The 26,920-nt window shown below is 42.3% G+C and overlaps 2 protein-coding genes across 4 annotated transcripts in view; both read right to left on the reverse strand.

Annotated features, from left to right (window-relative positions):
* On the reverse strand, positions 1–16,501 carry NKRF (NFKB repressing factor). Of its 2 annotated transcripts, XM_055564369.1 has the most exons (4): positions 15,767–16,501; positions 14,205–14,303; positions 4,354–4,484; positions 1–3,216 (listed from the first exon to the last, which is right to left on the reverse strand). In XM_055564369.1, the coding sequence occupies exons 1-4, from the start codon at positions 16,030–16,032 to the stop codon at positions 1,259–1,261; spliced, it is 2,454 nt and encodes an 817-aa protein (XP_055420344.1). In that variant the 5' UTR covers positions 16,033–16,501; the 3' UTR covers positions 1–1,258. The 2 variants fall into 2 exon arrangements, with proteins under 2 accessions (XP_055420344.1, XP_055420345.1); XM_055564370.1 differs by lacking the exon at positions 14,205–14,303.
* A 7,375-nt stretch (positions 16,502–23,876) lies between these two features.
* SEPTIN6 (septin 6) overlaps positions 23,877–26,920 on the reverse strand; it is a 75,109-nt gene continuing 72,065 nt past the window's right edge. The window contains exon 10 of one of the 2 annotated variants that reach the window (XM_055564379.1): positions 23,877–24,894. In XM_055564379.1, coding sequence (XP_055420354.1) covers positions 24,885–24,894 — 10 coding nt within the window. In that variant the 3' untranslated portion in view covers positions 23,877–24,884. The other variant, XM_055564377.1, reaches the window with a different exon arrangement.

Raw genomic sequence — 26,920 nt, forward strand, 5'->3', positions numbered from 1 at the left:
TTGATCAACTCTGGCTCCTTTTTATTCAGGAAGCATACGCTAATTCTTTTTATACATTTTTTTTACATTCCAGAAATAAGCGAAAATAGCAGTTTTAAATATGTTACAAAGTTGGCTTTGGGGGCTAAATAAGCTTTTCGAGAGAGAACCAGCCAACTGACCTTTTCATCAAAGCACCAATGTATCTTCAGTCTTTCACCAAGCTCTGCCACAGCTGTGGCCACCCTGGATGTGTTATACATCCAAGCCACATGAAAGCTGTAATGGAGAGTTGCTGCGAGTCTCTCTGCAAGGCACCAAGAACAGACAGTTCCAGCTTCCTTTCTTCAGACTGAATCAAAATTTTGGAAACTTTTCAATTGCTCTCTCAAGTAGTGCTCTCTCAGCATGAAGACTAGAATTTGTTAAAACTCCTATCACAAGATACAGTAAATCACTTCCAATATTCTGGAAACCACATGGAAGAGTTATAAATAAATGGACACTAAAATTACTTTAAGAAATTTTTGCATCATTTAGTTGGTAAGGACATTTACACATACAGCACAATTTACTGTTAAACATTCTATAACTGGCTTCACATAAAGATGAAAATAGATAATACAAAATGATCTGACATTTTCAGTTAAGTTGGAATTAAGACTCTAGGCACCCCACTCCAGTACTCTTGCCTGGGAAATCCCATGGACAGAGGAGCCTGGTGGGCTGCAGTCCATGGGGTCGCAGAGTCGGACACGACCGAGCGACTTCACTTTCACTTTTGTGCACTGGAGAAGGAAATGGCAACCCACTCCAGTGTTCTTGCCTGGAGAATCCCAGGGACGGAGGAGCCTGGTGGGCTGCCATCTCTGGGGTCGCACAGAGTCGGACATGACTGACGCGACTTAGCAGTTTTATTGTAGTCAACATCAATTTTACATATTGTTGCAGATTGCTGTGCTATGCCCTTTAAAATGGGAATTTCTTTCTTGGGGTGAAATTCCATTTGGATATGTGTTCTTGCTTTGTACAAACCACTAAAATCTGAGGGACACAGCAATATCAAAGACAGAAACAGTAACTGCACAATATTATCTGCTGGATTAAGCTAATACAAGTGGACAGTATTCTTCAAGTTGCAATATCTAATAAAGCACTATATGAAATGAACAAGGTGAAACATCGTAAGAATGAATATACTCTGCAACCAGTACATGTAGCATCACTTCTTTAATTCACAAATCTGCCTCAGGTATCTGCACAATAAATTAGCAAGATCTCAATTTGCTTGAGGCATCACCAGCTCGTAATGCCCTACTTGGCCTTCCTGTTTGAGCTGGTCAAGTAAGTCCTCCTTCCGTCTTTTTCTTCCTACCACCAGGTACCTGTCGTGGCCCACCCCATGAGACTTACTCTTAAGACCATACTTCTGGGCGATCTGATGTATTTGCTTCCTCTCATCATTAGTCAGCTCTGTAGAGAAAGTTAAATCCGTGTGGCTCTCGGAGCGGGCATAGTTTCTGATGATCTGTTCAATATCTCTCTTGGCAATTTTATTTACCCTCTCTACATCAAGGCCAAGCCCTTCCCGCTTATGCTGCTCTTTGACGGAGATTGGCTCCCGAATGCCCTCACCAGATTTACCTAAACCACCACCCGTCCAACCCATCTTTCTCAGCAGCTGATTCCCAATGTTATCTTCTTTGATTTGTTGTTTATAAGCCTCCTCTGCTGAGCGGCCCTGAATTTCATTTCTGGAAATCACATCTTCAATAGCTCCTTTCTTCAAGTTGTTAATAACAGTCGGTTGGGTCTTTTTGAGGGTTTTCACAGCTTCCCCCGCAGCTTCATATTTGACAGTTTTCTTCACTCCAACTGCTTCTGCAATTACTTCACTCTCGAGAATCACCTTGCATTTCCATCGGAGGCCTGTCATTCTTTCATAGACGTATTCAACTGTCATTCGGTTAAACTGAGCTGTGTCATTCAGCGTGCACACAGGATTGGAAGAATTCTCATAAACTACAAGATCCTTTATGTCTTTCTTCTTTCCAGATCCCCTGGGGGAAGAGCCTGCTTGGCACTGTGAACTTTTGACAGATGGATAAGTGGGCTGTGTTTTTTGAAGGATTTTCAAAGCCTCATCAGCAGCTGCATGTTTACTTGTTTTTTTGGTTCCATAACCTTCAGCTAAGCAGTGATCTTGCAAAAACACTCGACAACGCCATGTACGATTTGGCATCATCTCATATTTGTATTCAACAGACATTTTGTTGTATGAGGCAGAATTGTTAAGGATACCAATTGCATCGTTTGCATTTTCTGTAAGGATAAAATTGGTCCAGTGTTTGGCGGAAGCATTAAAAATCGGCTGCCCAGAAGCATCTTTAGCCAGCACCACCAGCTCTTCTGGTGGTTTCAGAGCTGGAGGAAAGTCATAGGAAGGCATGCCAATCTGACACACCACAAGGTCCTCTCCAATTGTGTGCTTGAATTTCCGTCGGATAACCCTAACTTCAATACGTTTCTGCAAGAGTTTTACAGCTAGCTCAGTAGCTCGATCCCTGGACCCATTCTTGCTGCCAGCATAGCCTGTAGTTAAGTAGATGTTCTGGCATCTAACTTCACAGGCATAACCATCTGTTAGAAGTTTTTTATTTTTGGGGATGTCAGCAGGAGGGATTTCTTTTAAAGGAGCATATATATATTCAGGATTTGTCTTACATGCCTGAATACAACGAGTTAACATATAGGTGTAATTAATTTTATCAGATCCAGAAGTCATCTCTGGATTAGAAAGGTTCTTCCAGATAGTTGCTGTTAATTTTTCAATAAAATACTGCTTCTCAGCTACCACTGACTCAGGAAATGTCTGTGATGGTGAAGGCTCAGGAGGTGACTGAGAGTCTGCCTGCTGTGATGTGCTGCTGGGGGCAGGGTTCCCACTGTCAAAATACATGTTGGCTGTGACAGGCTTGTCTTTTGTGAAAATAAATCCTGATGAATCACAATACTGAGAGTTCCCATCTTGTATACTGAAAGAGTCTTGAGTATAATCTTGGTAGATGTCTCTTGGCATGTTAGCAAAATGTGTTTGTTCATTTCTCTCTTTTGCTTGAGGGCCATAAGGATCTTCCTGTCTTTCGTCTTTTGAACTACTAGCTACAAAATGTACAGGCTCAAAACGAGGTCTCACATGGAATTTGGAACCGGCTTGCTTTTTAGGAGGATTTTGACCTATAGAATGAGTGAAATTTACAATTCATTAAAAAGGGATATTTCAAAAGAACCAAGCAGGAAAACAGTACCAACCACTTTTTTTTTGCAAGCTGAACTGCTGGTAAAAGTTATGTCCCATCACAAAAACTTCAGGTCATTTAGGTGAAGGGACTCAAATATCAATGTAAGATTCCAGCATAAGGAGAGATGCTCCCTGTCCTTCCACGTGTAAGGGAGGAGACTTGACAGAAAATATGCCATTGACTCAACTATGCAGGTCACCACCATGCACGACGGGTAGATGCTTCTGCATCTAATGAGTTAAAGCACAGGTGAAGTGTACTGAGTAAGAGGATGTTCCACTATGATCTCATACCACCTGTGCTGAAAAGCTCCTTCTTAAGGACTGCAAATGGAACAGATGGCTCTAATGCAACAGAGATGATGACCAGAGGCGTTTACAAAGCCTCTCTTTTGTACCAGAAGTGACCGACTCTGTGATGGTGCTTTACATAGTTGCGACTAAAAAAAAAATCAAATAAAAAATATTTGTCAAAAGATCCCAAAGATTTTCAACTTCAAAATTTTAGTTCTGACTTATTCTGCACAAAAAGATGTTTGCTATATTTTATTTCTAGAACAAACTTTAGCTGGAAACTAATGATTTATAGAGGATATCAAATTTAAAGCTATGGAAGAACTCTGCTGAGGCTATACCAGACACTAGAGCTTTCTCCCTATAACACTGTTTAGTAGAAAATTGGTCTACCACAGACCCATCCAGGAGGATTTAGTTACTTAGATGCTTAAGGGAGGTTCCATGGCATGGAAGCATTACCCTTCAAGGACAGCATTATAGCATGAATTCAGTATTCTTAGCTTTCAGTTCTATTTAGCACCCTCAAAAAAAAATGTACAAACTGAAAGTTAAAACTTTTACAGGACAGCATTATAGCATGAATTCAGTATTCTTAGCTTTCAGTTCTATTTAGCACCCTCAAAAAAAAAAAATGTACAAACTGAAAGTTAAAACTTTTACAGTGTGTAAGATCTGATGTTACCAATGTTATTTAAAATCATATACCACACTCATATCATTAAAAAAGAAGCTACACTGTTTCTTCAAATCCCACCTTCCAGAAACAGTATACTCACCATCACATGTTGAGAGGTGACGTTTTTGACCTTTGGAGGCCTTGGACAGCATCAGATCATATGAAGGCATCTCCCCAATATCAATACCTTCAGCCATTTGGAGAATTTTTTCCATCAAGCGTGGGCTGTACCTATTTAAATGAATATAATCTACAGTTAAAACAGCAAGAATGCAGTTTTTGAAAAAGTTTCTAGATGACCCATCTTATAATTGCTCCCACAGGACTTTACTAACAGAGTGTCTTGGCTATAAAACTGAAGAATCTGCCCTAAAATAGTTATGTATCAAATGAGCAATTATGTTACTGTCATTAGAAGACATACAAACACAAACATTAAGAAATTTAGGTGAAGACCATATCTTTAATTTGAATTAAAAGTATCCATATAAACTCGTAATTTATTTTTCTCTACATATATACATATATGATGTATATCATGTATACATATATGATAATGATAATGTAAAAGTACTAAGAATGTTAATAAGAGATGGGTTGTTAACATCCAGATTGCGGTTTCTATCATTTCCCACCAAATGGAATCAGAGTCCTGAAAGAAGTGGCTGGATCCAAGTCTGGGCCAAGAAATGTAGAATCTGGGAGATATTTTCATGCCTGGAAACAAGGATGCTGTCAAAGACCTCAGGGGTTGTTGTCAAATAGACTCAGAAGTGAGCCAACTTGAATATCAAGAATAACCACAGTGGATTGAAACACATCAAACACGTTAAAAAATCCATTAGTTCACAGTAATACTTACAAACTCATTATTGGTCACCTTTGGAGAATGGTGGGGAATCAAGTCATTATTCCCAAAACAAGTAACATTAAAAGAAGAAAGCAAGCATTTATCCAGCATTTCCCTGTACAAATTGTACCTCAGAGAAAACTAAAGAGTTGATGAAGAAAATCTCCTTTACAGAAGCATTCCAGCTAATAAACGAAGGAATGATAGATTTCTACCATTTTGCAACCCATAATGCAACAATAAATGATCATCAATGGCTGCTAAGTTTAGCAAGGAGAGATAAGAACGCTTTCCTAAATGAACAATGCAAAGAAATAGAGGAAAACAATAAGACGGGAGAGACAGAGATCTCTTCAAGAAAATTAGAGATACTAAGGGAACATTTCAGAGAAGGCAATGGCACCCCACTCCAGTACTCTTGCCTGGAAAATCCCATGGACGGAGGAGCCTGGTAGGCTGCAATCCATGGGGTCGCTAAGAGTCGGACACGACTGAGTGACTTCACTTTCACTTTTCACTTTTATGCATCAGAGAAGGAAATGGCAACCCACTCCAGTGTTCTTGCCTGGAGAATCCCAGGGACGGGGGAGCCTGGTGGGCTTCCATCTATGGGGTCGCACAGAGTCGGACACGACTGAAGCAACTTAGCAGCAGCAGCAGCAGCAGCAAGGGAACATTTCACGCAAATTGGGCTCAATAAAGGACAGAAATGTTACGGACCTAACAGAAGCAGAAGATATTTTCTTAAGGTGGCAAGAATACATAGAAGAACTATACAGAAAAGATCTTAATGACCCAGATAACCACAATGGTGTGATCACTCACTTAGAGCCAGACATCCTGCAGTGAAAAGTCAAGTGGGCCTCAGGAAGCATCACTATGAACAAAGCTAGTGGAGGTGATGGAATTCCAGTTGAGCTACTTCAAATCCTGAAAGATGATGCTGTGAAAGTGCTGCAACTCAATATGCCAGCAAATTTGGAAAACTCAGCAGTGGCCACAGGACCGGAAAAGGTCAGTTTTCATTCCAATCCCAAAGACAGGCAATGCCAAAGAATGCTCAAACTACCGCACAATTGCACTCATCTCACATGCTAGTAAAGTAATGCTCAAAATTCTCCAAGCTAGTCTTCAACAGTATGAGAACTTCCAGATGTTCAAGCTGGATTTAGAAAAGGCAGAGGAACCAGAGATCAAATTGCCAACATCCATTGGATCACAGAAAAAGAATCCCAGAAAAACATCTACTTCTGCTTCATTGACTACGCTAAAGTCTTTGACTGTGTGGATCACAACACACTGTGGAAAATTCTTAAAGTGATGGGGATACCAGACCACCTTACCTGCCTCCTGCAAAACCTGTACACAGGTCAAAAAGCAACAATGGATTGGTTCAAAATTGGTAAAGGACTAGGTCAAAGCTGTATACTGTCACCCTGCTTATTTAACTTATATGCCAAGTACATCATGTGAAATGCCAGGCTGGATGAAGCATGAGGTGGAATCAAGATTACTGGGAGAAATATCAATAACCTCAGATATTCAGATGACACCACCCTTATGGCAGAAAGTGAAGAAGAACTAAAGAGCCTCTTGATGAAAGTGAAAGAGGGGAGTGAAAAAGCTGGCTTAAAACTCAACATTCAAAAAATGAAGATCATGGCATCCAATCCCATCACTTCATGGCAAAGATGGGGAAACAGTGACAGATTTTATTTTCTTGGGCTCCAAAATCACTGCAGATGATAACTGCAGCCATGAAATTAAAAGACGCTTGCTCCTTGGAAGAAAAGCTATGACCAACATAGACAGCGTATTAAAAAACAGAGACATTACTTTGCCAACAAAGTCTGTCTAGTCAAAGCTATGGTTTTTCCAGTAGTCATGTATGGATGTGAGAGCTGGACCATAAAGAAGGCTGAGCACCAAAGAATTGATGCTTTTGAACTGTGGTGTTGGAAAAGACTCTTGAGAGGCCCTTGGACTAAAAGGAGATCCAACCAGTCAATCCTAAAGGAAATCAGTCCTGAATATTCATTGGAAGGACTGATGCTGAAGCTGAAACTCCAATACTTTGGCCACCTGATATGAAGAACTGACTCATTGGAAAAGACCCTGATGCTGGGAAAGACTGAAAGCAGGAGGAGAAGGGGACGACAGAGGATGAGATGGTTGGATGGCATCACTGACTCAATGGACATGAGTTTGAACAAGCTCCAGGAGATGCTGAAGGACAGAGAAGCCTGGCATGCTGCAGTTAATGGGGTCACAAAGAGTCAGACACAACTGAGCAACTGAAAACAATAAAGGCTTATCAGGTGAAAGTTGATGGGGAAGAACCTAGAAATAGACCCACACTGACATGCTCAATTGTTGATAAAACTAAAAGCAATTCAATGGTGGCAGGACAGTCTTTTTATCAAATGGTGCTGGACAAAGTAGGCATCCAACCTAAACAAACCACCTCAACCTAAACCTCACATCATATACAAAAGTTAACTCAAAATGCATCATAAACTTAAATGTGAAACTAAAAAGTTTTTACAAAAAATACAGAAGAAAATCTTCAAGATCTCCAGCTAGGCAAAGAATTCTTATACTTAACACCACAAGTATGATCCATAAAAGAAAAAGTTAATAAAATGGACTTCATTAAAATTTAAAAATTTTGCTCTCAAAAGATCCTGGGAAGAGGATGAAAAGACAAGCTACAGAGAGCAAGAAAATATTTACAAACCATATACTTGACAAAAGACTGCTGCTGCTGTTGCTGCTGCTGCTAAATCGCTTCAGTCGTGTCTGACTCTGTGCGACCCCATAGACGGCAGCCCACCAGGCTTCCAGTCCCTGGGATTCTCCAGGCAAGAACACTGGAGTGGGTTGCCATTTCCTTCTCCAATGCATGAAAGTGAAAAGTGAAAGTGAAGTTGCTCAGTCGCGTCCGACTCTAGCGACCCCATGGACTGCAGCCTACCAGGCTCCTCCGTCCATGGGATTTTCTAGGCAAGAGTACTGGAGTGGGGTGCCATTGCCTTCTCCAGACAAAAGACTAGTATCTAGAATAAAGACCTCAAGACCTCTCAAGTTCAACAGTAAAATATATACACATATATAATGTGTATATATGTGTATATAGTATACACACATATAAATGAACAAAAGATATGAATAGAACATTTCACCAGAGAGGATATACAGATTGCAAATAAGCAGATAAAAAGAAATGTTCAACATCATCAGCCACCAAGGAAATGCAACTTAAACCACAATGAGATATTATTCCATATCTATCAGAGTGGCTACAGTGAAAATGGCGACAACACTAAATGCTGACAAGGATGCAGAAAAACTGGATCACTTGTACACTACTCGTGGGAATATAAAGTGATATGGCCACTCTGGAGCACAACTTGCAAGTTTTTTATAAAATTAAACATGCAATCACCTCATGACCTTGCAACTGCACTTTTGGGCATTTATCTCCGAGAAATAAAAGTGTACATTCACACAAAAAACTCTACACAAATGTTCATAACAGCTTTATTTGTAACAGCCCCAAACTACAACCAGCCCAGATGTCTTTACCACACACCATGGAACACTGCTCAGCAAAAAAATGAATAAACTATTGATACACGCAGTATTGGGTATGAGTGGGAGGGAAATGGATGTGGTTTTAAAGGGCAATGTGAGGGATCCTTGTGGTACTGGAACTGTTCAATATCTTGATTATGGTTGTGGACATGCAAACCTACATCTGTGATAAACTGTATAGAATCACACACACAAGTATTAGTAAAACTGGAGGAATCTGTGTAGACTGCAGATTGTAACAATGTCATTATCCTGATTATGATATATTAACTTTGCAAAATGTTGTCATTGCGGGAATTGGGTAAAGAGCACAGGGCATTATATTATTTTCTACAATTACAGGTGAATCAATAATTATGTCAATAAAAATTTCAATTGAAAAAAGTTGGTGGAGAACTTTATAATCTTAATCTCACTAAAAATGGGACAACCAGACATGTGTTCCCGATGTGATATGACAGGGCAAAGATCTACAAAGTGTTCTTGACCACCAAATAATTGCACGCAAACCTAATCAAGCCCCTAACTCCTAGAAACATGTTAAGCACCACCACAAGAATACAGCCAGTCGAATCCATGATGAAGGAAACACTACGTGACAGTCCATTTCGTCATCAAATAAACAGCATGAAAACAAAAGGAGAGGGAATGGTTATAGGTTAAAGGTGACACATCAATCAGATATGTGTGGACCTTGTTTGGACCGTGGGTCAAACAAACCATTCTGAGACAAATGGAGAACACATTATTGGATCATTTTGAGAAATTATCGTTAATTTTTCTGAGTATGAATAATGGTATTATGACTCTATTTTTTAAAATTATCTGGTACAGATACATACTAAAATATTTGCAAGAGAAATGATGTCAAGGTTTTCTTTAATATATTCTGCCTTGCACAAAATACTGGGGGCGAGACGAAATGAGAAGGGTAGCATGACAGACTGTTGATAATTGCTGAAGTTGAATGATGCATGCATGAGTGTCCACTAAACTCTTCTACTTTTTGTGTTTGATTTTCCTTAATAAAAAGCTTTAAAACATACAATACAATATTGTAATTAGCCTCCAATTAAAATAAATAAATTTATATTAAAAAAATAAAAAGGACTCCTTATGAAGTACATTTGCCCTTGACAGAATATCAATTTCCTGCAGAGAAACAAAACTATGGGCTCAGTGAAGTTTTGGTTATCATGGGATCTACTCACTCTTCTCACCTTCAGAGCCTTTCTAAGCCTAAGACCAAAAAAGACTTCTGGTGGTGTGTGAGAAGAAAGTTCTTCTTTGGGCAGGGGCAGGGGGCATGCTGTGCAGCTTGTGGGATCTTAGTTCCCCAACCAGGGACCACTGGACCACCAGGGAATTCCCCAAGAAAGTTGTGAAAATGAGAAACTAGCACACCTCTATATGAGTAGGCTCTGAACTTGAAAGAGGATAACATTTTCCATTTTCAACACAACAGGTCCTGCACCCATCAGATGTCTTTCCTTGCAAAGCAGAGAAGTGACATGGTGGCCATCTCTGACAGATGACCTGGAAGCTAGCCCAGTTGTAACCCACATTTCCCACTGATAACTGCTGCTGCTAACACCAGCATTTAAATGCCGTGATTTATTTTTATTTACTCTTATCTAAACATCAAAAGGAGAAGGCAATGGCACCCCACTCCAGTACTCTTGCCTGGAAAATCCTACGGACGGAGGAGCCTGGTAGGCTGCAGTCCATGGGGTCGCTAAGAGTCGGACACGACTGAGCGACTTCACTTTCACTTTTCACTTTCATGCATTGGAGAAGGAAATGGCAACCCACTCCAGTGTTCTTGCCTGGAGAATCCCAGGCACAGGGGAGCCTGGTGGGCTGCCGTCTATGGGGTCGCACAAGAGTCAGACACGACTAAGCGACTTAGCAGCAGCAGCAAACATCAAAAAGCATAGCCTAAAATGTCATACATTATATATATCACTTTCATTAAGATTTGGGAGTGGGGACTTCTCTGGTGGTATAGAAGATAAGATCCTCCTGCCAATGCAGGGAACACAGGTTCGAATCCCTAGCCGGGAAGTTCCTACATTCCATGGAACAACTAAGCCAGTGCACCACAACTACTGAGCCCACACGCTGCAACTATAGAAGCCTGCATGCCCTAGAGCCTGTGCTCTGCAACAAGAGAAGCCACCACAATGAGAAGCCCACACACCACAACTAGAGAGTAGCCCCTGCTGGGCGCAACTAGAATAAGCCAGCACACAGCAACAAAGACCCAGTGCAGCCAAAAATAAAATAATTTAAAAAAAGATTTGTGAGCACAATTTCCAAGGTATGAGATGAAAAGATTATGAAAATGAGATGAAGTCTACCAATCTTAAACTGGTATTGCCAATTTTGCTACCAAAACTGGTACTACAACCAAACCACTCACCTTGAATTCCAGTTAAAATTCTCCAAATCTTATAGATGGATTCCAAACATGGTACCCAAGTGTAATGGCATGTATGCCATTCAGGGTGCAGGAATGATGCATTTGGGGCCCACTCCATTCACATTCACTTTTTCTCTCCGGTTTCTTCCAGCATTAGTATTGATTATACCTACTTACTGTTCCCTATTCATTACATCTGCCACAAAATTTAACATCACCCATAGGCTATAAAAATAAACCTTTGTGTTGGTTGCCAATACAGTCATCTTCTCAGCCCTTTATTAGGAAGTCAAAATACTGAAGAATCCCAACCAGCTGGAACAATAATGGAACAGACTGTGTAGTGCTTGCTGCTGCTGCTGCTGCTAAGTCACGTCAGTCGTGTCCGACTCTGTGCGACCCCATAGACGGCAGCCCGCCAGGCTCCCCCGTCCCTGGGATTCTCCAGGCAAGAACACTGGAGTGGGTTGCCATTTCCTTCTCCAATGCATGAAAGTGAAAAGTGAAAGTGAAGTCAGGGGATCCGTCCATGGGATTTTCCAGGCAAGAGTACTGGAGTGGGGTGCCATTGCCTTCTCCAGTGTAGTGCCTAACACTTGACTATTCAAAGAACAAATATTAATCTTTACATTAATCTTTACTATGAAGACCACTAGGATTTCAGTCTTATTTCTAAAAATTCTCCAAAGAATACCTACCCAGGGATAAAGTGGTTCCACAAATCTGAAATAAGCCAAGGCAGTAAATAAAGCTTTCATCACTCAGTTTTCCATAGTGCATTTTTTTAGTGGATTTAAAAAGTAACACCTTTACTCCAGAAATTTTAGAGAATCCATCAAGAAAACGCCTACAAACCCAACCACTGATAATTTCATTAACATTTTGGGGTTTACTTTTTATTCCTTTTTCTATGCTTCCCATACCACCTTCTCCCCACCCCTGCAAAAAAAAAAAATCACTATCAGATCATCTATGTTGATTTGTAATCTGCTGAGATTCTTTTTTGATGTTTTTCTTAATTTATTATGTCATAAGCTTTTTCTCCATGTCATTAGCACATGACTTTTAATGGCTATACAGTATTTTATCTCATGGAGGGATCATGATGTAAAGTACCATTAAGGCAAGTCCAATGAAGTAATTTTAAGATGTATGCATACTATGCATTTACAACCCATTTGGTTGTAAATGCTTAAAAAAGAAAACCAAAAAGCCCCAGCTGGTCTTTAAGGTTTTCCAAGGTAGTTTATCATGTATCAAGCTTTTTGGAAATCACAACTGTGCCACCATACCTACCATACAAAAAGATGATTTCTAATGGACAAAGACATCTGACTTCATGAATCTTACATTCTTGAAAAAAGACACGTGCTTATAGGTGTATACTTATGATATACAATGGCACCTGAAATTTAATAAATATTCAGTAATAGATGCTTTCTTTCAAATTAAAAAAATTATCAAACTGCTCTACTAGGTCCAAATTTAAAAGGTGAGGTTTGAAAACTAAGCAAAGGTTAGGATTTCCAAATATAAAATTATTTATGCAAACCTATTCAAAAGACTCCTACATAGTGAATAACATACAACTAAGATTACTGATACAGCTTTTAAAAGCTCCCACTCATATTTCATCAGCTGGTGATTGATGCATTCTACCTACTATGTGCAAAGTTAGTTTCACAACATGAGCCCAGTCAGCATCTTCCTTCCAAACATCAGTCTCACATCAACAGGAAGAGACAAATAATCAAGGTGGCAAACTGGATTCATTTTAGGATATATTTTCTCTATTGATTAATATCTCACCAAAAGTCAATAGATCAGGATTCTGTTTCTTTCTTTTTTTTTGGATTCTGTTTCCAATACTACTGATGAAGAATGATTGGAAAGCTGAATGCCCCAGTTAACCAAACATTCTGCTTTATTAAATATACACGCACTATCAACAATTTTAAGTAAAAATTGCATAGGTCCCTTGGCATTCATATGAACAATTATGTCTGTGCTGTACATGAAGTTGATAAGACTGCACTAAATTTTCATTAGCCACAAGATATATGTTAGAAATGGCCTACAGAAAAAAAAAAACCTTGACACGTTGTTTATTTTTATGAAACAGAGAAGAAAAGGTGAAGAGAAATAATTTCAGCTATTTGGGCTTCCTGATTGCCTGCTGCTGCTGCTAAGTCGCTTCAGTTGTGTCCGACTCTGTGCGACCCCATAGATGGCAGCCCACCAGGCTCCCCTGTCCCTGGGATTCTCCAGGCAAGAATACTGGAGTGGGTTGCCATTTCCTTCTCCAATGCATGAAAGTGAAGAAAGTGAAGTCGCTCAGTCATGTCTGACCCTTAGCGACCCCATGGACTGCAGCCTACCAGGCTCCTCTGTCCATGGGATTTTGTAGACTGAGGGAAAAAAATGATCAAAAAGCAGATTAGAAAACATTGTTTTATTTATCCTGTAAGACAACGGTTCTCATAGTGTAGTCCCTGGATGAGCATCATCCATTACCTGGGAACTTGTTAGAAATACAAATTCTGGGGTCCCACCTCATACCCACTGAATCAGAAACCCTGGCAGTAGAGCCCAGCAATCTGTGTTTTAAGAAGCCTAAGATTCTGATGCTGCTTAAGTCTGAGAAACATGTTACAGATGGTCAAGAAGATATTAAAACTTGTTCTCTGAGAATCGCCACTATCACCAAAAGGGATTGAAACATGATTTGCTCCCCTGCTCATGTGAGCTCCTCCTGGCTTGGTCTTATGATCAAGGATTTTTCAAAGCTATCCCTGACCTAGGAGTTCTTTCAGTCCCAGCTAAATTAGAACACACAAAGTCCTGCGAGTGGGAAACAAAATGCAAAGAGTTCTCTTCTGGCTACTGTTTATAATCTGTTCTAAAAGTCAGGGGATGGGCCTTCAAAGACAAATTAATGATTTCAGTTTAGAGTGGGCTGTGTCACCATGCATTCTGCAGTCCCCCTGGGAGAAAAGAAGAGTCTTCTGTCACAGAAAAATAGACCAGAAAATAGAGCTCTGCCAACACCGACGTTAACAAGTACTGGAATACAGATTTTACTCACCTGAAGATGACAGCTGACATAAAGCCTGCCTCAAGTGGAAGATTACACTTGGTTCCTAGTTTCCATGATTCTTTATTGCCCCTTCCCTTTCTCCTATATCTAAGTTAACAGATAGAATGTAAACATTACTCTTCAGTTAAACTATTGGTTAACATTATAGCAATTCTTTAAGTTTTTTTCTTAAAGGATTCAGATTTCCCATGGCTTCTGTGATATTAAGGACATCTATGATTATAGGATAAAGGTACCATTCCAATTGCCAGAACAATATTGTTAAGTGCAGGTCAGTTAGATTTATCTGACTTGATTAATTACTGAGGCTTCCCCAGTCATAACCAGTTCCTCCAGTGAAATAGTCATTTATCTCTGGAGGCAGAAAAGTACACTAATCTAGAGAAGACAGAAAAAATATTTTTGTGTTATGGAAGCAAAACAAGTATCACACTGGATGCTATCTATGTTCAATAATTAAGCATTAACCACAGACAATCTTATTTATCTGTATCTGTTACAATCATTCCTGGAACTGAACTGGTTGAATTTGATCTGATCATTTTTCATAATTTCTCATCCTTCCTAAAAAATTTGCCCTGAAGCAAGTGTCTTAAAAAAAAAAACAAAAAACCCTATCAGTCTATCAAAGGAATGATTAGTCTAGTATAGGGCCGATTTGAAGGTTCTGAAGGACAGTGGTCCAAGTAGTTTGTTTAAAAAAAAAAAGGGTTGGAACCATACTGCAGTCTCCATTGAATGCAAAGAGCTTTCAAAGAGGCCTGTTCAGAACAGGCACTAGGTTCTAAGAAAGGGGAGCGGGGCGGGGGCGGGGGGCGGGGGCGACAAACACACACCTAAAACCTTACTCAGAGGCCAAATGTTAATCCTACTGATCACATTTAAGGTGAAATGAGGGCAATCCGCTTTTACAGTAGATATAACCATTTCTTTGTTTGCGTCCAGACACATTATGCGCAAATCTACAAGCAAGGCGGACCCTGCGGCTGAGACCTCATACAAACCGCCTCCCCAGGAGAAGACAGTAAAACCCAGCTAGGGGGCTGCTATTTAATTTAACGGGAGTGGAAAGAGAGAACGCTCAGGAGACTAGGATTAGAACCGCAGAGCCCCTCTCCTCTCCCCCCATAGACCCCGGAACCCCGACTGTCGAATATTCTCTGCGGATACCGCATCCCTGGAAGGTCCTACGCAGGTCCGAGGTTCTGCTATTCGTTATTTCCCACGCCCTCCAAAACACCATCACAATGACCACCTCTCGGCAATCCTCTCCCAGGTGCTGCTTCATCTCCATCCCTGGTCCTAGAGAGCCTCTCCCGCGATCCCCGTACCTTTCTAGCTGTTATGTCATCTGCAGCCACCTCGCTCAGCCAACCGCCCCCGTCCCCGCCCGCCCGCCCGCCCTGGGCCAACAGTGGAGTCCTCCAGCACCTCCAAATCTCCAGTCTCTAAGCACTCATCCATACTCGCCCCCTCCTTCCCTATCCCGACCCTCTTCACTGATCCCCACCCCACCCGGGTCCCCAGCCCGACCCTCACACCTTACTCACCTGCAGCCCAAGAAAACGTGGTTGGTCCAGGCAGCGGAGAGCGCGAGGAGCTGGTCTAGGGCAGCCCCTGGATAACTGTGCAGGTGCCGACAGATGAAGCTGCGCCGCAGAGCCCACTGCCAGTCACTTTCGTGGCTATAGCGCCACTGCTCCAGCACTGGCTCGGGCGGGGGCGGCGGGAGGGGCGGCGGCGGCGGCGGCGGGAGCGGGGGTAGCGGCGGCGGCGACAGGAAGTCGCCCCCCAACAGCAGACGTCCGCCAGCCATCTTCTCCGCCCCCAAGCAGGGACCCCAGGGATGAAGCCGACTCCTGATCAGGAGCAAGCGGGAACTGGAGGTTGGTGGGAGGGACCGGGTGAGCAGGGGCGCGCCGGGGGCACGAAGACCAACTCTCAGGGGACTGGAGTGTGTAATTGAGGGGCGACCGTTAAAAAGGGAAAGGCGACCACAAGCTCCTGTCCCGGCAACCCGGGTACACGCCCGCTGCACTCCTGCAACTCGTGGAGGAGCACGAGGGCACCCGGCACAGTCACACGCGCGCCGGGGAGACCAAGCCAGGCCCAGCGCTCCGCACCTCCGGCGACCCTCAGATTCACGCACTGCGCTGGGAAAGAAAAAAAAAGACACCTGCACGCTCTGCTTCCCCTTCTCTGAGTTCTAGTCTACCTACCCGCGTGCCGCCCTGAGGTTGTGAGGCCAGTGCGCGTGCGCTGCGGCTGTTCCCTAACTTCAAAATCCCGTCGCTGAGTCTCGCGCGACGTACGTTTTTATCCCTTCTTATGACTACTGGGGGCCTTTGACGTACTGTGGTCGCAAGCGTGGGGCGGGGCTCCGGGAAGGGGATTTTTTGAAAGATTTTTCTGAGGTTTGGAAACATGGTTCCGTTAACTCCTTAGAAGGCTCTCTCAGGTGACTGTTGGCAGCAATAGGTCGCCTGACGCTTTCCCCTGGGTTTCTGACAGTGGGAGGGACTTGGGTTTGAAATGGATAACACACTTCTTTTTCTTCTTAATGTAAGCTCTCCGAGGCGCTCTTTCTTCAGAGGATAGCTTGAAAAGCTATCTGTGCGTCGTACACCATTAGCTTTGTTTTATTGTGAAGTAATAGTAAAAACAAAATACTTAAGAAAAAATCATCCAAACCCACTTATCGTCCATACTCCATCCCAGTTGCTGACAAATACAAGCATCGTGTTCACACAGTTCTGATCACGGTTTCAAATAATCCTGTATTAACTGTATCAATTTAAAACGTGCAGAATATTACAAAATACAAAAGGGGCCCCCAAACTAAAAGCTGCACAGCACCAAATGGCTCACTCTGTAGGCAAACGTTTTCACTAGGCCCGCGGTCTGCTCCAGCCCCTCAATCAACTGTCTGCCCGTCTGTGCTATGGAAGTAGTTAATGAGTGTCAGTGGGAATTTATATATCTATTTTATATAAGGTTGGGATTGGTATCTTTCATGTAAACAATTTTATGTATTTATTAATTTGGCTGCACTGGGTCTTCCTTGGGGCATCCAGGCTGTGTCTAGTTGTGGTATCTTAGTTCGAGGACTAGGAATCAAACCGGGCTTCGCTGCATTGGAATGCAGATTCTTAACCACTGGACCACCAGGAAAGCCCCCGGTCAGTAGGAATTTACACAGCACTTACTGTGTGCTCAGTATAGTCAATACAAAGGAAAAAGAAACTGGATTTTCTCTGTTGTCCTGGAACTAATTATCGGGTTGGTGGGGAGAAATAGTCCTGCCTAGAACTCAGTGTTCCATAGCAGGAGGACTGTTGAATGAAGTGACTTTTATCCGTTGTCCCCTTTTAACTGTTTTCAGAGAAGATCACATCAGATCAGTCGCTCAGTCGTGTCCGACTCTTTGCGACCCCATGAATCCCAGCACGCCAGGCCTCCCTGACTATCACCAACTCCCAGAGTTCACTCAGACTCACGTCCATCGAGTCAGTGATGCCATCCAGCCATCTCATCCTCTGTCGTCCCCTTCTCCTCTTGCCCCCAATCCCTCCCAGCATCAGAGTCTTTTCCAATGAGTCAACTCTTTGCATGACGTGGCCAAAGTACTGGAGTTTCAGCTTTAGCATCATTCCTTCCAAAGAAATCCCAGGGCTGATCTTCAGAATGGACTGGTTGGATCTCCTTGCAGTTCAAGGAACTCTCAAGAGTCTTCTCCAGTACCACAGTTCAAAAGCATCAATTCTTTGGCGCTCAGCCTTCTTCACAGTCCAACTCTCACATCTATACATGACCACAGGAAAAACCATAGCCTTGACTAGACGGACCTTTGTTGGCAAAGTAATGTCTCTGCTTTTGAATATGCTATCTAGGTTGGTCATAACTTTCCTTCCAAGGAGTAAGTGTCTTTTAATTTCATGGCCACAGTCACCATCTGCAGTGATTTTGGAGCCCCCCAAAATAAAGTCTGACACTGTTTCCACTGTTTCCCCATCTATTTCCCATGAAGTGATGGGACCAGATGCCATGATCTTCGTTTTCTGAATGTTGAGCTTTAAGCCAACTTTTTCACTCTCCTCTTTCACTTTTATCAAGAGGCTCTTTAGTTCTTCACTTTCTGCCATAAGGGTGGTGTCATCTGCATATCTGAGGTTATTGATATTTCTCCCAGCAATCTTGATTCCAGCTTGTGCTTCTTCCAGCCCAGCATTTCTCATGATGTACTCTGCATATAAGTTAAATAAGCAGGGTGACAATATACAGCCTTGACGTACTCCTTTTCCTATTTGGAACCAGTCTGTTGTTCCATGTCCAGTTCTAACTGTTGCTTCCTGACCTCTTAATAAATTTAACTGTTTTAGGATGTATTTATCATTATGTGACATATTTATATGTAGGGCTGTTTTGGACTGACAAGAGCAGAAGATCACAGCATTTTTCACTTTAATAATGATTTATTTTCATGCCTGTCTCTCCCATTACACAGGGAGTGCTGTCTTTGACTCTGTGGTAGGTACTCATGTTTATTGAAGTAATGACAGTCTTTGAACCATGAAATCAAAGAAAGTGATACTAGAAAGGAAGCTTTGAGATCATAAATTCAAATCATTATTGTATGAGTGAGAAAAATAAGGCCAGAGAGGTAGAGTGATAACTGAAGTCTGTAGAGGTGGGTTCTGGCAAAGCTGAGATCAGAATCTAGGTCACCTGACTTCTCATCCAGTGCTCCCCACTCATTTGCCATTATATTGCCCTGTTTTTTTTTTTTAATTCTTCACAGTATGTACCACCTTTTGAACTTCAAAAAATTTTTGACTCCTCCTCACCCCCTGTAACAGTGCCATGAGAGCAAGGAACTCATCTGTCTTGCTTTTAGCAACTACATTTGGCTCCTGCAGGAACTCCATAGATATTTGTTGAATTAAATGAATGACTGAATGAATGAAGGCTCTTCCTGTTGTCTCAAACTTGTGAAACTCATTTTCTTAGGGCCTACATTTTAAGCTGGTTTTAAGTTAGATTAATTTCCACCTAAGCTGCCAACTTTCATCAGAATCAGCATTGCAATCAATACACATCTTTCCTAGAAAAGGAGTTGAGAAAAGAAAAATGCCTTCCTCTCAGATTGGATGAAAATTCTTCCATCATATAGGAACAAATAATTCCAACCTGGCTTTTGAATTTGGATTACAGAGTGAAAGGTGATAAAATTGATATTAGAGGCCATTTGCTCTGGAACAGCCATAGCTGGAGTGCATTTATAAATCTTGCTATGGAATAAGCAGTTTCATCTCTAGCAAGCAAAACAAAAATTCCCATGATTCTCCAGGAACTTCTTTCTTTGGTAATCCTTCTGATCAAAAAATCCTTCAGCCAGCCTAGCTCAGTCCATCCCTTCTCACACATCCCAAATGTTTTCTCACTAAGCAGGAATTGAAACCCCTAAGCAGAAGTAAATTATCTGAATAAAGGTTGAAGAGAAATGCAGGAGGGAAGTCTGATAATGGCAACCACTGCCATCCTAAAACAATCCAGAAACCTCATGTAATCACCTGTCCTCCTCCCCTCCATCATCTTTCTCTGCTCTAACACAGGCTCCCGCCATGTTTTTACGTGAAACATAAACACACACACACTCATACACACATAGTCTGTAAGCTCTGAGCTTCCTTCCCTTCCCTTTCCTGTGGGGAAGCCAGTGAGTAAAGAAAAGAGGGAAACCTGGAACCTGGCTCAGCACCAGCCTCATAAATTATCCCAGAAATCAGATCACCAAAATTTCTTGACCAGAGTATTCCGCACTGCAATATCCTCTTGAGGAATGGTCACTAATGGACTAAAAGCAATAGCTAGGAGCTGGCCAAAGCCTGGTAATTTGAGCACCCAAATTATTAAGGACAGTAATGAGCCATTGAAAAAATAGGAAGCCATAAGTCTACAGTGAGACCAAGTAGATAAATAATGAGGGAAAGGGGAGGGCCTTTGCTTATGATAGCATACCATGTGCTGACTGGTAAATATGAAGGGAATGCTGGAGTCAGAAAATCATCATTGGTTCAGGTAAGAATTACCAGTAGATGCTAAATCTAGGGGGAATTTTTTGATGAGGAAGATTTTGCATGGACTTACAGTTTTCTCCTCACAGATTGTTTATTAGTAGCAAAGAAGAGGAAAAACAATAATTATATAGTGGAGAAATTGGGCAACACCTTGACCCAAAATGACAACAATCTTTTTTTAAAAATGGCACTTCAAAAATATCAGTATCATGAAAGACAAAAAAAGGCTGTTTCAGATGAAAGGACAACAAAGTAACACGACACAGTGCATGATTCTAGAGCCAATCTTATATGGCAGGAAAAATTGGCATAAAGTATACTATTCAATGGGCTTCCCAGGTGGCTCAGTGGGTAAAGAATCCATCTGCAATGCAGGAGTCACAGGATCCTCGGTTCCATCCCTGGGTAGGGAAGATCCCCTGAAGGAGGGCATGGCAACCCACTTCAGCATTCTTGCCTGGAGAATCTCATGGACAGAGAAGCCTGGCAAGTTACAGTCCACGAGGTCACAGAGTTGGACACAACTGAAGTGACTGAGCACACACACATACTATTGAACAGGTTAAAGTAGTATAACAAGGTTAAATTTACTGAAGTTGGTAACTGTGGCTATGTAAGAGAGTATCCTTATTGCTAGGAAATACCCTTTGCAATATTTAGGAGTAAAGGCCAGAATACCTGTAAATTATCTTCAAATGGTTCAGAAAAAATGTTATGTATCTTTCTCTATCTATTTGGTTCCAGGGGAGGGGGAAGGGGGCACCTCAATGTAAATGATAAAGCAAATGGGGCAAAATATTATCAGTTAGTACATCTGGGTCAAGAGTATGTGAGTGTACTTTGCACTATTATTATTTAATCTCAAAAGTAAATTGTTTCAAAAGTGCAATAGCTCCCTAAATTGGTGAAGAATCGCCATCTAGCTACCTCTTAATCGCTCTTTATTGTGTGTCCGGCACTTTCCTGGGCCCGCTGGGGAGCTGTAAATGATGTTTCTACCCTAAGGAAGCTTAACATCTCTTGAAGAATGAAGTCTCTCAAATGAGAAGCAGAGAAGATTAAACAATTTCAGCCAGGAGGTTTTTGAAAAGGAAGAAGAGATCAAAACAGGTGGATGGGGTCAAGAAAGTCTTCAAGGAGAAGATAGGCCTGAAGCTCAATGGCAGGATTTTTTTAACTTTTAATTTTGTATTGGGGTATAGCCGATTAACAATGTTGTGATAGTTTCAGATGAACATTAAGGGGACTCAGCTGAGTGGGGGCTTTTCAAACACAAAAGGACACTGCTTAACTTCAGTTGCTCACAACTGGAGCCCAGGTTGCTTAGCCATTTTGAAGGTATTAGAAGCCTGGTTCTGTCCCTAAAAGCAGTTGGCGTTCTCACTGCTCAGTAAGTCCCTAGGAACTGGCTCTCAGCACCCCAGCAGACCCTTGCCCCCATCTATGCTCTAGCAAAATGATATACAAATTTTAGTTAACCAAGCCCATTTCCCCACCAACTTGCATTAAAATATCAGCCATTTGTCTTCATTTCTGATTTCTTTTGACCAGCCAGTCACTTCTAAGACCTTTAGGCTTTGTGATGCATTCATCTATGCATGCTCAGTCGTGTCTGACTCTGTGACTCCATGGACTGTAGCCCACCAGTCTTCTCTGTCCATGGAATTTTCAAGGCAAGAATACTAGAATGGCTTGCCATTTCCTACTCCAGGGGATCTTCCCAATCCAGAGATCGAACCTGTGTCTCCTGCTTTGGCAGGCAGATTCTTTACCACTAGCGCCACCTATGATGTGTTAAACAAGCACCAAAATGCATTAGAAGTGGGGTCGACAAACGGTGGCCCACAGGCCAAATCCAGTCACACTCCCTGTGTTTATATGACCCTCCCATGGACGGAGGAGCCTGGTGGGCTACAGTCCATGGGGTCTCGAAGAGTCGGACACGACTGAGCGACTTCACTTTCACTTTTCACTTTCATGCATTGGAGAAGGAAATGGCAACCCACTCCAGTGCTCTTGCCTGGAGAATCCCAGGGACGGGGGAGCCTGGTGGGCTGCCGTCTATGGGGTCGCACAGAGTCGGACGTGACTGAAGCGACGCAGCAGCAGCAGCAGCATGCTAAGAATGGTCTTTACATTTTAAATGGTTGGAAGAAATATAAATAATAATAAGTCAGGACATGTGAAAATGAAACCCACACATGAATTTCAAATTTCAGTGTCCATAAATGCAGTTTTATTAGTGCACAGTCACGTTCATCCTTTTATGTATTATCAATGGCTGGTTTTGGTCTGTACTGAGCAGTAAAATAGTTTCTGACACCATGTGGCCTGTGAAGCCTAAAATATTTGCCTGCTGGCCCTTTACAGGAAAAGTTTGCTGACCCGTGGCCCAGAGCAATGGTTCTCAATTTGGGGCAATTTTGCCCTCCAGGGGACGTTTGGCATTATCTGGAGACAGTTTTGTTTGTCAGAACTGGGGATGGGGTAGTATAGTGTGCTACTGACATCTAGTGGGTAGGGATGCTACAATGCACACGTCGGCCTCCGCAACAAAGAATTATCTGGTCTCAAAAGACAATAGTGCTGAGGGTGAGAAACCATGGATTGGAAGAACCTAAGATACTTCTAGTAAAGGGGAAACTCCATCCTTAATAGGAATTTCCTTTAGTGAACACCCACCTCCTTAGTTTACAGTAGCTCACAAAACCGTTGCAATCATTGCTGCAAGGGAGTTGCTGATATTCTTTACAGGGAGGTTTTTGACCACAACTTGCCCCCAAACACACACAGCTAGCAAGTCTGTCTGGCTCCAGAACCGGTATTTTTCCACACCTCCAGGAGGCCGGGGGCTCAGTGACGTCATGGGCGATTGTTGTCCCGCTCGGCTGCTCTCTAGTGTGCGAGTTGCACAGATGCAGGCCAGCGTCATTTTCCCTGGTACCCCTTCCCTTCAGAGGTCTCCAAGGGCTTGGTACAGAGAGGGTACCGACCACCTTCTGGTCTCCAGCATCTGGCTATTTGGGAAATGAAGGCGAGGAAAAGGAAATTCCACCACGATTGCGGCCAGAATTATGAAAACTGACCACTGTCCCTCTTGCCCACTTGAATGCTGGGAGGGACAAGGAAGCTTCCCTCTCTAGTAGACCCTATTTATAGAAGGCTTTTGGAGTCATGCCCATGAATTTTCAGGATGTTCACATCACAGTAATAATAAGAGAAGCCATGCAGCACAGTCCTTTTCCTTCTGGAATTAAAACTCAACCGACTCTTATTCTTATTCTATAGTATCTGGCACTCCACTTTCTCCATCTATTATCCTAGATGAACTCAACGGATCAGTGAAATCCATGCTAATGAAGAAAAAGTAAAGGACTCCCCCCCCGCCCCGCCCCGCAAGCCCGTGGAAATTTCAAACCCAGATGAGGGGTGTGGTCACAGTAGCCCACCCAGGAAGGTTGCAAATGGGCTGATGGTGTCTCCCTGAGCCCCTCAAATCACCCCCTTGAAAGGAAGCCACCCACTCCTCCTAAGGCAAACTCCTCCTAAGGCATCACCTAATAATCACACAGCTACTGAGCATTTCTTTGAATTTTATTGAAAATTGACATGGACATTATAAAGGTATCAAGCTAAACAGTGCTGGTTTTGGGATGTTTCTCCTGGTGAATGAAAGCCCCAGAGGGGCAGTGACTGGTCACATCTCTGAGCAAAAAGAACAAAGGAGAAGAAAGGAAGAATGAACACAGATTTTGGAAAACATGCAAAGAGGCTCTCTCAAGAGACACGGGACAATGGAATGGTAATGGTCGTAGGGCTATATGGGGATGAGCACACTCACATGGTATTTTGATCCAAGTTAAACCAATGAATTTGGGGCAGATTTATCAACATCAAAGCTCTCCCTCCAGGTCCCACATTGAGCAGAAACCTCTCTCAAAACCCCAACTGCCTTGGAAGGCTGAATGGAGTAATTTTGCTCTCACTAAGCTTAAACTCCCCCATCTCTCCTTTCCTTTCTCCACCTGAATGTTAGTAGATCGACTCGCCCCACTTGCTGAGGGGGTCTGCAGAAGGTCTGTGAATGCTGAAGAAGATATGAATGTTGCTTGACTTTCTTGTCCATATTCAGAAATGTTTAATAGTGGCTGTAGACAATCAACCCATTGAACCAGAGAAATGGTGTTTAAAAGGAAAAACAGAAAACTCAAATGAAAAACTTGTGAACAGTACTTCCACACCCACAGCTGAGGTCTCCTGCCTCAGTCACTTACACTTGGGTGAGTCATCCTGCAGTTGTCTCTCTGAGGTTACATTGGGTCCATTCTCCAGCTCGGACGGAGCTTTTCCTGCCTTGTTAGGTTAGGACAAGACACTTCCATTTAAAATACCATGTAAGTTGGGAGAGAGCTTCTTGCCTGGACACATGAACACTTGTTGAGAGAGAGAGTGTGTGTGTGTACGCGCGTGAGCACACAATTTGGAGGGAGAGGGAATTGGTTGGTTTCTGGTTTGAGACAATATGGAAACCCTAACTCTTCTATAATGGTAGTCTTCTCCTTTAGACTTAGTGCAGCTGCTGAAGACAAGATTAAAAAAAGCTGGAGAGGGAAAGAGAAAGAAAACATGAAATTAGCCAAAGAAAAAGGACATTCAAAGTAAGACAGGGTCAGGGAGGTGGGCAGTGTGAAGTAGCACAGATTATACATGGAGAAGACAGGTGAGAAATGGGTCACGATGGGCCATCACCACTGGAAAATCTGCTGAGAAGGTTTTAAGAACACCACACACCAGTTTCAAGCTTCTTGTTTTAATAATAAAAAAAAAAGCGCATATTGACAGCCACATGTGAATGCCAAATGATTAAAACAAACAAACAAAAAAAAACATAAACTAAACCAAAAGTGATCTATCCTGCATCTAGGAAAAGCAAACTTCTTGGCTTAAGAGAAATGAGGCGTGTGTGTGTGTGTACATGTGGGGATTTTTCAGGAAAACCATTTCAGTCTAGGGTAGGGGTGGGGCGGGACAGAGACCATTTCTAATGACTGGTTTTGTTTCATCAGAAGTAAACAGAGTATTAGGGTAATTTTTTTTAATAGTAACAATTATACCCAGTAAAAAATCTTTTCACTGAAGAAGGAAAAAAATCTTTCTGTTTACAGTGAGACAAGCTACCCGATAAAATAAGCATTTTAATTATTTTACATAGCCTTGGTTGACTTTATAAAGGTCTCATGTTCACGCACAAGTTAGATTTTTGTTTACCAAACTTCCTTGATGACAAGGGTCATCTCTGGCACCTGTTAAACTTCCGCACTCACAAGCCTCATTCCAGACTCCAAGGAAAGCTGAGCAGCTAACAGGTGTCCATGACTCTTATCGTCAGCAGAAGCACTCAGTTCAGCGGTGGGACTAGAGTCCTCTGCTTTGCCCATCCCTGCCCACCCCATCCTCGAATATTTTTCTATGGGATAAAAACCTCAAAGGCACTCTAATGCTAACTATTCATTTTCTCCTGAACATCAAAAGACTTGTCTCCAGGAATGAACATGAACAGATTGAATCCATTTGTGAAAAGTATCGGGTCTCAGAAGACACTGAATTTAGCCTGACTTTTGCCACGAAACAGCCCTGGGACCTCTGGCAAAGTCCCTTCATTTCTCTGCGCCTCGATTTCCTCTTACAAAAAGTGGGTCCTACCTGTCTTCTGGACCCAAATGTCTCCTTTCATACAAAATTCCTGCCCAGTCTCTGAAGGTCTCTCAAAGGCTGGGTGGCTCTAATACCTTTTGAAGTTTTCAGAACCACTCAAACCTCAAGTAGTTAATCTGTAAATAAATTTAAATGAGGGGACCTCCTATTTGTGATGCAAATAATTACTGGGGGGGAGGGGATGGAGACCGTTAGTTGTTTAAGTTTGGGATTCTTGGGAAGCAGCTGTGAAACTGGTCAAATAAGGCTGCAAATAAGAAGCCTTTCCCATGGAGACTTGACAGCCTTAACTTAGCATCTCCCTGAGCCAAGCTGAGGATCCAAGTTTTTTTTTTTTTTGGCTTTTAAATCTCCAAGCATAGGATCTCCTAAAATGCTCCACTGTGTGACTTGGATTTTCTCAAGAAACTAGCTTCTGCTTTGGCAGCATCACCTTCATACTTGCTTCTGGCCACTCACCAATCAGTGACTCACCAAACAATACATCTCAAAACTGCCCTCTTGCTTTGCCAACAAGAAAAGATAAAGTGTGTGCATTCGTTTGCTTTCCGTTGTTTCTACTTTTTGCTTCCTGTTATTATCTATTATTGAAAAGAGAACACCCCCTCCCCATTCTCAATACTTCAAAAAGGTCTGAAAATTTGGCATAGCCTTGTTCGATTGTGTGTTTTCAAAGCAAGTGACCAAAAAATAAAAAAGAAGGTCATGGTCAATGCCAGTGGGACTGTGAGGCAGAAATAGAAAGAAGAGGTGGGGCTTGAAGTGGAAGAACATGGCAGGGGCCGGGGACCCGGCTGCCTGGCACCCCAAAGGAAAGCTGTCAGTTACAATAGGAACCTTGGCTTAAAAGGCTAAGTGGAGTCCAGTCCAGCTGTAGCGGGGAATACTATTCAGTACACAGCCATGGATTAC

The sequence above is a fragment of the Bubalus kerabau genome, chromosome X (assembly GCF_029407905.1).
Source record: "Bubalus kerabau isolate K-KA32 ecotype Philippines breed swamp buffalo chromosome X, PCC_UOA_SB_1v2, whole genome shotgun sequence".
Taxonomy (NCBI): domain Eukaryota; kingdom Metazoa; phylum Chordata; class Mammalia; order Artiodactyla; family Bovidae; genus Bubalus; species Bubalus kerabau.